This window comes from Mastigoproctus giganteus, chromosome 5 (genome assembly GCF_048544385.1).
Source record: "Mastigoproctus giganteus isolate SK-2022 chromosome 5, ASM4854438v1, whole genome shotgun sequence".
Taxonomy (NCBI): Eukaryota; Metazoa; Arthropoda; class Arachnida; order Uropygi; family Thelyphonidae; genus Mastigoproctus; species Mastigoproctus giganteus.
In genome coordinates this window covers 79,932,652-79,945,584 of record NC_143579.1, presented here as the reverse complement: position 1 = coordinate 79,945,584, position 12,933 = coordinate 79,932,652, and the positions used below count along the sequence as shown (strand labels likewise).

The window sequence follows — 12,933 nt, the reverse complement described above, 5'->3', positions numbered from 1 at the left end:
TCATCATTAAAAAGTCTGGATCAGGAGTTACGTATAGCCATTTCAAGAATAAAACCTGATATAAAAATGTTATGTTCACAGTATTTGAAAACATTTTATTTTGAAGTTTTGTATGAATTTAGTATTAAATATTTAATATCTTCCGTAGTTTTGTATTTTACTTTTCTTATCATAATTACATATAATATAATGTGCAAATGTAATACATTTTTTCAAAAAGTCCTTATGGACACCGCAAAATCTGCTCGAGTTTATTTCTGTGTGCCGTACGAAAATTATAAGTTCCCAAGTATGCCATGGCACGAAAAAGGTTGGGCAGCACTGATCTAGAGAAGACTGCAATTATAGTTCAGACACAGCTTGGGTTTGTTAAGGGGAAATCTTGTCTGACAAATTTGATTGGATACTATGATGTGGTCACAAAGGAACAGGATGCAAAATATAATTATGATATCATATACTTGTATTTCAGGAAAGCTTTCGATACTGTTGCACATGGAAGTGCTGGTCTTATTTCAGGCTTAAATTCTGAAAATTGCACTAACTGGGAACTAGGCAACTGCGAGGTGATCTGATTGAGGTGTATAAGGCCTTGAATGGTTTGAGCATGCTCGATGCTGATAGGATTCTTTCTCTTGCTCAGATTCTACACCTGAGGGGGCATAAATCTAAATTGAAGGAAGACAGTTGTAGATGTGCAGAAATTTGCCTTTAGCCAGCGAGTTGATAGCTTAAATAAATTCATGGAAGAGCTGGACAAACATTTTAGAGCAAATGGATGTGTGAAATGGGATTTTTTTTTTTTTTTTTTGCTGATGCTGTATAAGTTTTCTTTCTTACATCATATGCCTATGCTAATAGTAATGCCAATGCTTTCTTGGTAACTGCAACCATTGTTCCACTCATTAATCTTATTGCCCTTCTCTGTATTCATTCCAGCAGCTCTTCATTTTTCCTAAAATGAGGCTTCCAGACCTGTATACAGTACTGAAGGCATGGCCTGACCATTGCCTTATACAAGGGGATAATCAGCTCCTTATCCCTGCTAGCAAAATTCTTGTATATCTTTGACAAGACCCCATGAGCTACTCTTGCAGCCTGTTGCACTGCTCAGTAACCTTCATATCTGACTGCACAATTACCCAGTACAGTCATTTGGCTATGTTTGGCTCTGGTAAATGGAAGTTATGGATTGGTTGCTCACTAAATAACAGAAACTTTAGGGATTTTATGGGTGACTGCTTTCACATTATATTAAGAATCTTCTGGTAAATGAACTGCTAGGTTGGCAGTGGTCATGGTGTATTAATGCAGAAGTTATTCAAAGAAAACAAATGCCAAGCAAAAGGAAGGAATTTTACTTTTGCAGAAGTGATTACAGTGACCTTATACCTTTTTAAAATTCTCTTCAATGGAACCAGTTGATAGTTTTAAGTCTACTATTCAAGTAGTTTGGAATCAACTTTATGCTGTTAAATTTACTTAATAGTATGAGAGGTTTCCAAAAAGTAAGGTAACATGGACATGTGTTTTTGTAAAGGGCGGCTCCTAGAACGTTAGTTCAACTCTGCCTCGTATCTCTGTGAAGAACAGTATTACTACAAATGGGCCAGATGTGTGTGACATCGGTTTGTGTGTATTGTGTGTGTGTGTTCTGTTGTTCTGTTCTGGCCTCTTGGCTACCCAGAAGCATCAGTCACCTGGACAGATGATTCTGGGTACTCATCCACACCACGGGAAGGTGGGCCAGTCCCAATGGAGCACGTACTGTCTCGATACGAGACTCTGAACCACCTGATGTTGCCAAAAGGTAGGCCAGATTTCTCTGGGGGCCACTCCAGAGAGGGGAAAAAAAAAAAATAAATAAAAAATAATAAATAAAAATTAAATAAACTAAAAACAAAAACAAAATATATTTCCCGTGGTGCAAAAAAAAAAAAATAAATAAATAAAATAAAATAATAATAATAAACAAATAAATAATTATAATAATTCCCCGTGGTGAAAAAGAAAATATATTAAATAAATAAAATAATGATAAAAAATAATAATGAATAAATAAATAAAACAAAAAAAAAATAAAATAAAATAAATAAATAAATAAAATAAGAAAAATAAAATAAAATAAATTCCCTGTGATAAAAAAAAAAAAAAGGAGAGCTGTCTGGCACCAATGATAAGTCCACATCCCAGGTGTCAGAATAGAGCATGAGTAAAAAAAAAAAAAAAAAAAAATGAAACTAAGTAAATGAAAAAAAAAAAAATAAATAATAATTACAGAATAATTAAATAATTTTAATCCCACAGTGAAGAGGAAGATGTAAGTCGGGGTGCCAGCAGAGAGAGAGTAAGAAAAAAAAAAATAAAAAATAAAAATGTAAGAGTGGTTATCTATCCTGCACAGAGTGAGAAAAAAGAAAAGGTGAGCCAAGGCTGCTCCTAGTTCCAGGACCCGGAACCAGTGCAGAACGCAGGTTAGAGGGGGGGGGGGAAATGTAGCTAAGTAAATGAAAAAAAAATAAATAAATAAAAAAAAAAATAATAAAAATAAATAAAAATAAAAATAATTAAAGAATAAATAAATAATTTTAATCCCACACCCTGGCTACAGTGAAGAGAAAGATGTAAATCGGGTGCCAGCAGAGAGAGAATGAAAAAAAAAAAAAAAATGGGAGAGTGGTTATCTATCTTGCACAGAGTGAGAAAGAAGAAAGGTGAGCCATAGCTGCTCCTAGTTCCAGGGCAGGACCCGGAAACAATGCAGAATGGAGGTTAGAGAAAAAAAAAAAATAGTCAGTAGAAGGGGTGACTTTCAGTTGGCAGTGGAATTATTAATGATCGGCATTTCCACGTCGGTGATTGGCGATCAGCAAATACCTCAGCTGCAAAGGTCTGGAAGGCTTCGAGGTTGTTCTGGGTACATATCAGTTGATGCAGATCTGCTGGTGGGAAGTCCTGGATCTTATTCTGGAGACGGTTTCTGATATCGTTGTGATGTACACACTCCAGAAGCAAGTGTTTCCAACTTTCACTTTGTCCGCAAAAGCAGTAGGGAGTGTCGATGAGTCCCAGTGTATGCAGTTTCTCATTTAGAGAACCGTGTCCGGTAATGAGAAAGGAAGATTCGAGGCTGAGGGAGAACCATCGGGCGTTATTTTTAGTGGTTGCAAAAGTTACCTCCGGAAGAAAACTCCGAGTTACAACCCCTACAGTAGAAGAATCCCATCTGGTCTGCCATACATTGAAGAGTTTGAGATATCGAGATTTCTCCTGCTTTATATCCGTAGTTAGTGAGAGTTCTATATCCAGGATCGTTGCTGGAATACCTTTTTTAATTCGATAGCAGAGCCCCTTGTAGATTGTGTAAAGGTCGAGAGGGAGGGTGCCTGCTATAACTTGGAGAGCTGCTGTAGAGACTATATGGCAGATTCGATGGGTCGCCAGTAACATAGCTCTTTGAATAGAGTTTAGTTTTTCTTTCATCTTAATGATTGGAACTCTGTGAAACCAGACCCCGGCAGCATAGGTTACTATTGGGAGAAAGACAGCTTTATAATAAAGAAGAAGGGTTCGTTTTGATAGTCCCCACTCATTTCTTGAGATCCATATAATTGCGGCGGAGAACCTTTTGATCTTGGAACTCAGATGCTGTAGATGGGGGAAGAAAGACAGGCGGTTGTCTATTACTACTCCCAGGACTTTTGTGTGTTCTATGAAGGTTAGCTGGGTTCCGTTGATTTTGACCTGGGGAGGCCTTCGTAAGTCGAGTCGGTTTTTAAACACCATCATCTTAGTTTTGGCAGGGTTGATTTGCAGTTTGTTGATTGTTGTCCAGGTAGAGAGAGAGATGGTTGAGTACTCGCTGTGCTGTGGATTCGAGGGCTGCTCTTGAATGACCAGCGACCATGGTGGTGAGGTCGTCGGCGAATGCTATGATTTTCGTTTTTTCAAAACTGTTACTGAGCCAACTCTGGAGCACCATATTCCACACCAAGGGCCCCAGGACAGAGCCCTGGGGACACCCGTGGTGGATGGGTTTAAGGACTTGGCGATATTTTGACTTAACTACTATTGTACGTTGTGAGAAGTAGCTTCTGAACAGCCAGTAAAGATTGTTTGGACATTCTGCTGTGCGAAGACGTTCCAATGCACTTTCCCACCATACATTATCGAAGGCCTCCTCGAAGTCAATAAACAGAGCGAGTTCATATTTGGATTGCGAAGTTTCCAGATGCAGGATCAAATCAGAGAGGGCATCTTCACATGATCTGCCCTGGATGAATCCATATTGAGTTGGTGAAATCATACCTTTGGAGAGAAAGAGATTCGTGATTCGGATGGCCATTAGTCTTTCCAAGGTCTTGCCCAGGTTTGCCAGCAGGGCAATTGGTCTGTATGAACGAGGGTTTGTTATTGATTTATTTGGTTTTGGTATTAGGCGGAGAAGTGCAACCTTCCAGGGCTGGGGTAACTTTGATTTTTGGAGGCATTTATTGTACAATAATAGAAGATGTTCTGGCTTTAATTTGTGAAATCTAATGATGAAGGCATATTCAATTAAATCCAGTCCCAGGCACTTTTTCGTATTTACTTTTTTGAGGACCTGATTCAATTCCAGACCGGTGAAGGGTTCAGCTTGGGTCTGTGTTATATATTCGGCATTCTTCTTCCGGATACTTTTGTGTTCCGGCAAGTCATTCTGAGGGTTGTCGTGCGGGAAGAGCTTATTTATGATGGCACTGACAGAGTCAGTCCAGTTGGTGGTTTCATTTTGATCAGCCTGGACAGTGCCAGAGATATCTGTTGTGAAGGTTTTTCCCTGTGTGATTTTATACAGTAACCCCCAGGGGTTTGAATTTCCAGATTCTAGGACGAATGTAGCCCAGGTTTCTCGCTTTCTAGTTGCTATTGCCTTGGTGTATGTATTCTTTTATTCAAGTATTCCCTGTGTAGCCTTTCGACGTCTGCTGCTGGCCAGTTTCGTCAGTTCTGATACTGCTTTCGTGCGCGGTGGACTTCCCTCCTTAGTGTCATAAGTTCCGTGTTCCACTATGTACAAGGTCTGTTGCATGGGACTTTCTTCCTTGTTGCTCTATACGAAGCTCTGGTAATTGCTGTTTGTATTACTTCATTGTATTCTTCTGGTGTTGCTTCTTCATATTGGAGAGGGTCATGTGTTGGAAAGTCTCTATTGATGGAGAAGTCGAAGGCATCCCAGTCGACTGTTCTTAGGGAAAACCTTACTAATTCTGTCACTCTTTCCTTAGTAGTTGTCGGCAGGCGCCTGGTCCCAATGTGAAAATAGATGACCCGATGGTCACTTATCGTCCAGTCCGGTATTGTGACCCAATCCCAGACGCATGTCCGTAAGTCATTGGTGGTTAGTGTGACATCAATATTAGATTGTCCAGTGGTGCTACAATATGTCGGAAGATTGTTGGGTAGGTTATGGATGGTTAAATTTCCGTTCAGAATTAATTCCTCTAGAAGTCGCCCACGTGCATCCAAGGAAGTTGAGAACCACAATGGGGATTTGGCATTAACGTCTGCTGTTATTAGTATACTGTTAGAGTTAAGAAGGTCAGTGGCAAACTCAATATATCTTAGGAAGTCATCTATATCCCTGGAAGGTGGACAGTAGAGGGAGATGATATATAGTGTGATTGAAAAGAACCTAACCTGGATGCAAGTAGCAAACTTTGTGCAGAGCCCGTGAATTATAAGGATATCAATTTGCTTATTGAGTACAACTATGCAGGTCTTAGGGTCAGTGCTAGCTGGCTGTATGAGTCTTGTCTGCATTGAATAGCCCACTATCTTGTGTGTGTTTTCTGCTGGGACTTTGATGGTGTATGGCTCCTATATTGCAATTATGTAGATTTGGTGAGTCTCGGCTGCCTGTCTTATTTCATCCGCAACTGTGCGGGAATGGTGAGCGTTTATCTGCATGATGCGTAATTTAATTTGGCTGGAGTTCTGACTATTACTGGCTGCTGAGGATGATGCTGCCGGGGCAGGTCTGGTGAGCTGTTGTTGAGAAATTAGGTTCTTATCCATTAGTGGTCCTTTGCCGTGCAGTTTCTAGAGCTCGTTGATACTCTGGGCAATTTACCTCTCTAACTGAGTGTTGATGGTCTTTCTTTCTCCATTTGCAGTTGATGCAGCTTGGAAGTTCGTCTCGGTACGGACATTCAGCATGAACGTGTCCGCTTCGGGCACAGTGTCTGCACGTTGGAGAAGTGTGGGTGCAGTGGACAGAAGTGTGTCCATAGCCCAGGCAAAGGAAGCACTTGGTTACCACAGTGAATGGCCTGAACTTGTGGGAACTACAGCCCAGAAAAATTCTGTTGAGTGATATAACTTTTTTGTAAAGATAGGGGTCTAGTGTTATGACTCTATGGGCAGTAGAGCTGCCTTTCGCACTTGTGGAGAATCTGAATGTTACTCCTTTCTTTATTTCATCCAAGGTGACTCCATAGTCCACCAGGTTTTTGTGGTACTCTTCTGCCAACTCGTCGTTGGTCATTGAATTGGGGATAGTATAGATGATCACTGATGGGTTACTCATCTTTGGAGGACCAGCTGTAACCCCAGCAGTTTGAAATGAACTCGCTGTAGAGATGTTTTCCATGTCCTGTTTTGAGGCAGTTTCAATAATAACTCCTCTGTTTCTTACAGGGCGCAGTGACTTGACTTTGATTGATTTAAATTCATTCTTCAAGGTGTTTTGAACAAGGTCCTTTACTGCGCTACTTGTTTTTAACTCAGAATCTTCAATGGCTCTCAGAGTAGGACATGTTGTGGGCTCTGCATTTCTGATCTATTTATCCGTAGGTTGGAGGTTGGTTCTGGTCTGGTTCCGGAGGGCTGTGTTTTCACTGCAGCAGCATAGGTGCGTGCCAGCGGAATTTCCAAAGGAGGGCTCATGTCTTGTTCAGAACTCTCTGAGAGATTTGGTGAGAACTTGGAGACTGTATCAACCACTTTTTCTAATAGCTGGATTTTGGACTTGAGTTCAGCATTAACTGCTTTTAGTTTCTCATTATCTATTAGGAGAGCTGTGGAGATAGTCTCCAAATTATTCCAAAGCTTTTGTACCATATTGCTAGCTGACTTTGTAATCCTATTGGAGTCTTGGTTAAGGAACGCAACCAGTTTTTTGTGTAGCATTGCTACTACCTGATGCAGGGATAGAGATGAAGTATTATCAGTGTTGACAGTCAGAGTTGGGACTAATGTAGATGGAATTGCCAGCTTGCTGGAGGTTTGAATTCCAGCCATTATAGTTTGATCAAGGGCCGATTGTGTCAGAGCAGCCGCAGTTAGAGTAGCATGAGTGGCTGCAGCTGAATAGCTTGGTTGGGCAGTAGAGGCTGTATTGCTAGTTACTGCAGGAACTGGGGTAGCATCGCTTGCTAAGAGTAATGCGGAAGCTGCTTTTGGGGTTGGCAATATCGGTTGAACTGCAGCAAGTTGGAAGGCTGCTGGAGATGCAGAAGAAGCCTTAGTGGCCAGTTTCAGAAGTGGTGGGGAGGCTTGTGGATGAGAAGAATCTGAAGCTGGATTTTTAGTAGTTGAATTGGCAACTGGTGTTGACATGCTAAATTCTAATTTTGATGACATCAGCGGGTCTGGGTCAGAATCTGGGGGCTCGGCACAATGAGACTTACTGTTATCATCAAGGGGAAGCGGAGGGGGGGAGAGCGAGGCTCCCAGTACTTGGATTTCTTTTTAGTTTTCTTTTTCTTCTTCCTGGAAGCAGTTCTTACTGGTGCCCTAGGGAGGAGGGGGCCCGAAGCCTCAGCCTCATCCCCCGCATCCTGAGGAACATCCTCTGGAGCTGAGGAGCTGGACTCTTCTCGAGAACTCATACGTTATGTTTGTGCTGGTTTGGATGAAAATCCGATAAGGTAGCGCAGTCTACCAATTTTAGTGTCGGTTTCCAGATAATTTATTTTAGGCTAAAGATTTACTTCTGGTATTTATTAGTTCCAATTACTTTCAGAAGGGGACGTCATAATCTACCATAGTTAATTCAGTATTCTGTTAGAAGACACGTCACTGTAATACGAGTTCAGTGGAGTATGACGTCAGTACAAACTAGCACTAATTAGCACCCGATTAAAGATCAAAAATCATTATTAATAGATGCCAATAATACAATATTAATAAAAATCAACTATTAATTCCATATCGTGATATCATCATTAGATTGGGTTCAGTTTGATTACTAAAATAATTTATCCAACGCTACTTCAACCTCCGAACTGTCAGCCAATGGGAACTGAGTTACGTGAAAGAAGCACCGCAGACTAACCCCTTTGTTCTTCAACTAGGGAAGAAGGAATGGCCACCTCCACGTGGTTGTATTTTCTAAGCAGTTAGCAGCTCCCGGGGGAAAAAAAAAAAACTGGACGAGTACACAATGATAAACTCACAGGATACATAATTTAAAAAGGCATTGCAGTTCTATTAGAAGATTTAAAATGGTTATAGTTATTTCCTCTGAAGCAACTCTAATTTATACTTAATTAGAATCTGAAGAGCAACGACCGAACCTATAGGGCGTCGCCATAGTGCACGTCGTAGAGAAAAACGACATGATGCGAAAATTTTAAAATCTCCATTTCTGTTCAACGCCTTAGAAGTTCAGCATGAAAAAGACACACCAAAAGACTCACCTTCTCATATGGATTGTAGTATACCAGAATTTAATCCGAGAAATGCAAAATAATTAACTCAATTTAACTCAAATAACAGAGCACTAATTTACTCGACTGTATGGGCAAAGTGTCCACGAGGGGTAAGGTAACACATTTTTTCCTTTCATAATGGTGAAAGGGAATGAGATGAAACACGGTGGACAGATAGACCCATTAATAATGTTCAAAAAGACCGCCAGTGCAGTGTTGCGGTACTGTCACCTCACAGCAGATTACAGTTGCAAAATGGTGGCTACTGTGCGAGTGTGGTCCAAAACAGGTGTTCGCGAAGTTATTCGCTTTTTGCAAGCAAAAGGGTCTTCACCAAGTGACATTCACCATGAACTGGTTGCTGTATATGGCGAAAAGGTGATGACAAAGAAGTAGGTGTGTTTTTGGTGCAATGAATTTATAGCGGGCCTTGTTGACATTGAAGATCGACATCGGGTGGGCAGGCCTTCATTGAGCAAGACAGAAGACAATGTTTCGCACATTAAGGGCATTGAAAACAGGCAAGTGAAACTGCGCGAAATTGCACAAATAGTGAACATGAGTAAGTCGACTGTTCATGTTGTTGTTCACAATGTCCTTGGCTTTTGAAAGATGTGCTGTCACTGGGTGCCACAACAATTGTCAGAGGAGGACAAAGCAAAACACATGGGGATGTGTCTGGAGAACCTGTTGCAATACAGCGACAAAGGAGAGGATTTTCTCACTCACATAGTCACAGCAGACGAAATGTGGGTTCATTGCTTTACCCTGGAGAGCAAACAAGGCTCCATGACCTGGAAACATCCACAATCTCCTGTGTGCAAAAAATTCAAAACTGTTTCCAGTTTCCGAAAAGTCATGGCCACAGTGTTCTGTTGGTGGATTTCTTGCCGACGGGAGGAACAATCAATGCACAGCTTTACTGTGCAATGTTGGAAAAACTGAAAGCCAACATTCGATGCAAACGACCAGGACTCCTGACAAGCAGTGTTATTTTGTTGCACAACGCAACTCCACACCACTCGTGAGTGGTTGCGCCATAATTGTTGGGAAACTCTGTCACATCCTTCCCTTACAGCCCAGACTTAGTGCCTTCAGACTTCCATTTGTTCAGCCCTCTGAAAAAACACCTTTTAGGAAAGCATTTCACTACGGATGAGGAAGTTCATCAGACGGTGCGATGTTTACTGCATGTGGGCAGGGTCTTCTTCAGTACTGGTATTGATAAACTGATCCATCATTGGGACAAGTGCATCAATAAAACTGGAGACTTTGTGGAGAAGTAATGGTTGTTTACTTATTTCTTGATGTGTAATTTCAACTTTGTATTATTAAACATCATTGAGAGAAAAAATAATGTGTTACCTTACTTTTCGGAAACCCCTCATATAATGTTGTTCTGGCATTTCTCCATCTCTCTTCTGCTATGCAGTGTAGATCATGTCTTTTGAGAATATGACATGCATCATGGTGAGATTCAGTATTTCTTAGCTTTTGAGTGTATAGTTTTAAAATTTATGCATGTTTCTGCAGGCTGGCTGCTAGATAGCCTATTTGTATCTCTAGGAAGATAACGTATCCTTCTAGAGCTACAGATATCCTCCGGATCAGTTAATTTATAAACCTTACTGCCTCTGCTCTACCAGTCCATGGCTGGAGAAATTCTGTAAAATGTGAATGGGGCCACTGTTGTGGGTATGTTCTTGCTGGATGTATAGCACATCCAAAAATTTCATTAGTTCATAATGCATTTTTACCTCATTAACATAAATGCATCATGAATGCTTGAATTAATAGAACAGCCTTATCTGCAGAATTCCTTTTCTATAGATATTTCCATTGGCATATTTCTATGTTCTTTTTGAATTCTCGTCTATAATTACACCACTCTTCTAAACTGGTCCAGATAAGTGCCTCAGCTAGTAATCATCTATTCATTGTCCAATACCAAACCCACAGAACTAACTTGCCCTCCTTTATCCCTTCTATTTCTGCTCATTGGAATAGCCCAGCTTCACAGGTATTTCTGAAAATTGCGGTTTACAGAAATTCATCTTGGATGTCAACATTCAGGCCATACACAGAAATTACTAATAAATAATTACTATAAAGTATTGTAGGTTCTTACACCTTTTGTGTTTGGGGTTGCCATAAAAAAAAAAAAAAAATTACAATCACAGTTCAAAATTTAGTAATGTCTTTTCTTTTAATTTATCTCTCTATAATTGAACATAATTTCAAAATGTTTCCAAAATAATAAACAAGTTAATGTGTGCACTGTATTATATTTCAGGCACATTAGCAAGTAGTAATCTTTCATGATTTACAAAAAAAAAAAAAAAAAAAGAAAAGAAAAGAAGTAAAAAAAAAAGAGCAAAAATGCAGATTTTTTTCAGTGAATCAAGAACATTTAATTTCTGCCATATTGCCTGTTCATTCCTTTAATTACCACAAGGCAAAAAGCATAATATCTAGTGTGCCTGGTACAGTATATGTTGTGTGAATAACTTGTGTAATATGTATTAAAAAATAATAATAAATAAATAATTGATGGATTTCTCATGGTACAATTTTTATGAAATTTGAGAAGACTATAAATAAATCATGTCAAAAGAGCCAAATATAAAATTTAATGAAATTTCATCCGCTGAAAATTGAGTTGTTGCATTTGGACAGTGGGCAAAGAAATAATTTGGAATGGCTTGACAAATCTTTTGAAGGGAGTGAAAATATAAAACTTTACCAAAATCCATCCACCGGGATTCCAGTTATTACGTGTGGGCCAGATGTGGTGAAGACAATATGCACTTTATGCTAATGTGCCTAATAAATAGTAGTTCATTACACAGTTCTTACTATAGGGTTTCTCATCTTTATAGGGTAAATTGTCACTCCCAAAATGTGTTACCTGGTATTCATTTAATTTTAATTGTTCATTTCCATGTCATTTCTTTCACTTCTTGCTAAAATATTAGCAAGTCTTTTTTAATTTCTTGAATGTTATAATATTCAGCAATAATAAATCTATTGTATATATATGAATATGTGCATTTGTTATTTTCATATTACTCTTTTGATTGAAACATAATGTTTTAGTGCCTGGATACAGGAGGAGTTCATTAAGCATTATGAAGAAAATAAAGAAGACCAGATAAAGAAAAACAAGTCATCGGGGTTTCGAGAAGCTGTTGATGCCATTGAAGATTACATAAAGAAACAGCCAAAGGTCAGTTTTATATAATTGTTTTTAAATATGGACAAAAGTCAAACTAAAAGATAAATTTTTCCATTCCATACTGGATGGAAGATATAGAATGGGACAGGGAAACAAATGATTTTAAAAACCAGTTTTATGGGTACTGATGCAGTGCGAAGAATTGTATTGCCTGACACTCCTGTCCACGTCATGCCATTTAGTAACTGGAAAAGATTCTGTTCTTCTGTAGTTCAATGAGGAAGTTGGTAGTGAATATGAATATTTGTTGGTGAATATTACAGCATGGTTCACAATTTCTGATTAAAAAGTGATGTTCTTATAAATGCTGATGTAGCACAAATTTCAACAGCTAGCAATGCATAATTTTCAAATTTGAAATTTTTTGTGGATAGGTTTTTTACTTTTTGGTGTTTTTAAAGATAAAGAAATAGATGAAACAGTAGACATTTTGCAGCATTAGTTCTCTCACTTTCATTGCGAGAACCTACCAGATGCTATTATGAAAGAAAAAATAATTGACGTGTATTGGTCCTTGGTGAAAACTAAAAAGTACACAAGGGATCTTGGAAATATAACAAATTATCATAAGTTGATAATTTGTTATATTCGCATTTTAACAATTCCACATAGCAATGCTGAGTGTGAGATAATGTTTATCCAGGTAAGATAAACAAACTCTGAGTTCAGATATTTTCTTTATCCTGAAAAAGGCCTCTGAGGTTGGGAAAATTCATATTTTAGTATTAAATCAGCTCACACCAACCATAAGAATAAGTATTTACTGTAACTAGAATATTTATTTACATATTAAAATAAAATAAATATTTACAAAAACTGCTATTATATTAAATATACATGTAAAAACATTAAAACTGTGATAAAATCCTTGAGATAAAATACACTAAAATAAACCGGATTAAAAGCGATAAAAACGATAAAAATCTCTGGAGCTTTCGGAAGCTTGCGCTCCCTTCCTCAGCAGTAACAAAACTTCCTGCAGCACGTCCATATATAACAGGCTCA

The 12,933-nt window shown here is 38.8% G+C and overlaps 1 protein-coding gene across 2 annotated transcripts in view; it reads left to right on the top strand.

Moving 5' to 3' along the window:
* The window catches only part of LOC150085518 (uncharacterized), a 384,896-nt gene that overhangs the window by 73,862 nt on the left and 298,101 nt on the right, over positions 1-12,933 (top strand). For both annotated transcript variants that reach the window (XM_090373310.1, XM_090373309.1), the window contains exon 4: positions 11,790-11,919. In XM_090373310.1, the coding sequence (XP_090229436.1) occupies positions 11,790-11,919 (130 nt within the window). The remainder of the gene's footprint in view (positions 1-11,789; positions 11,920-12,933) is intronic.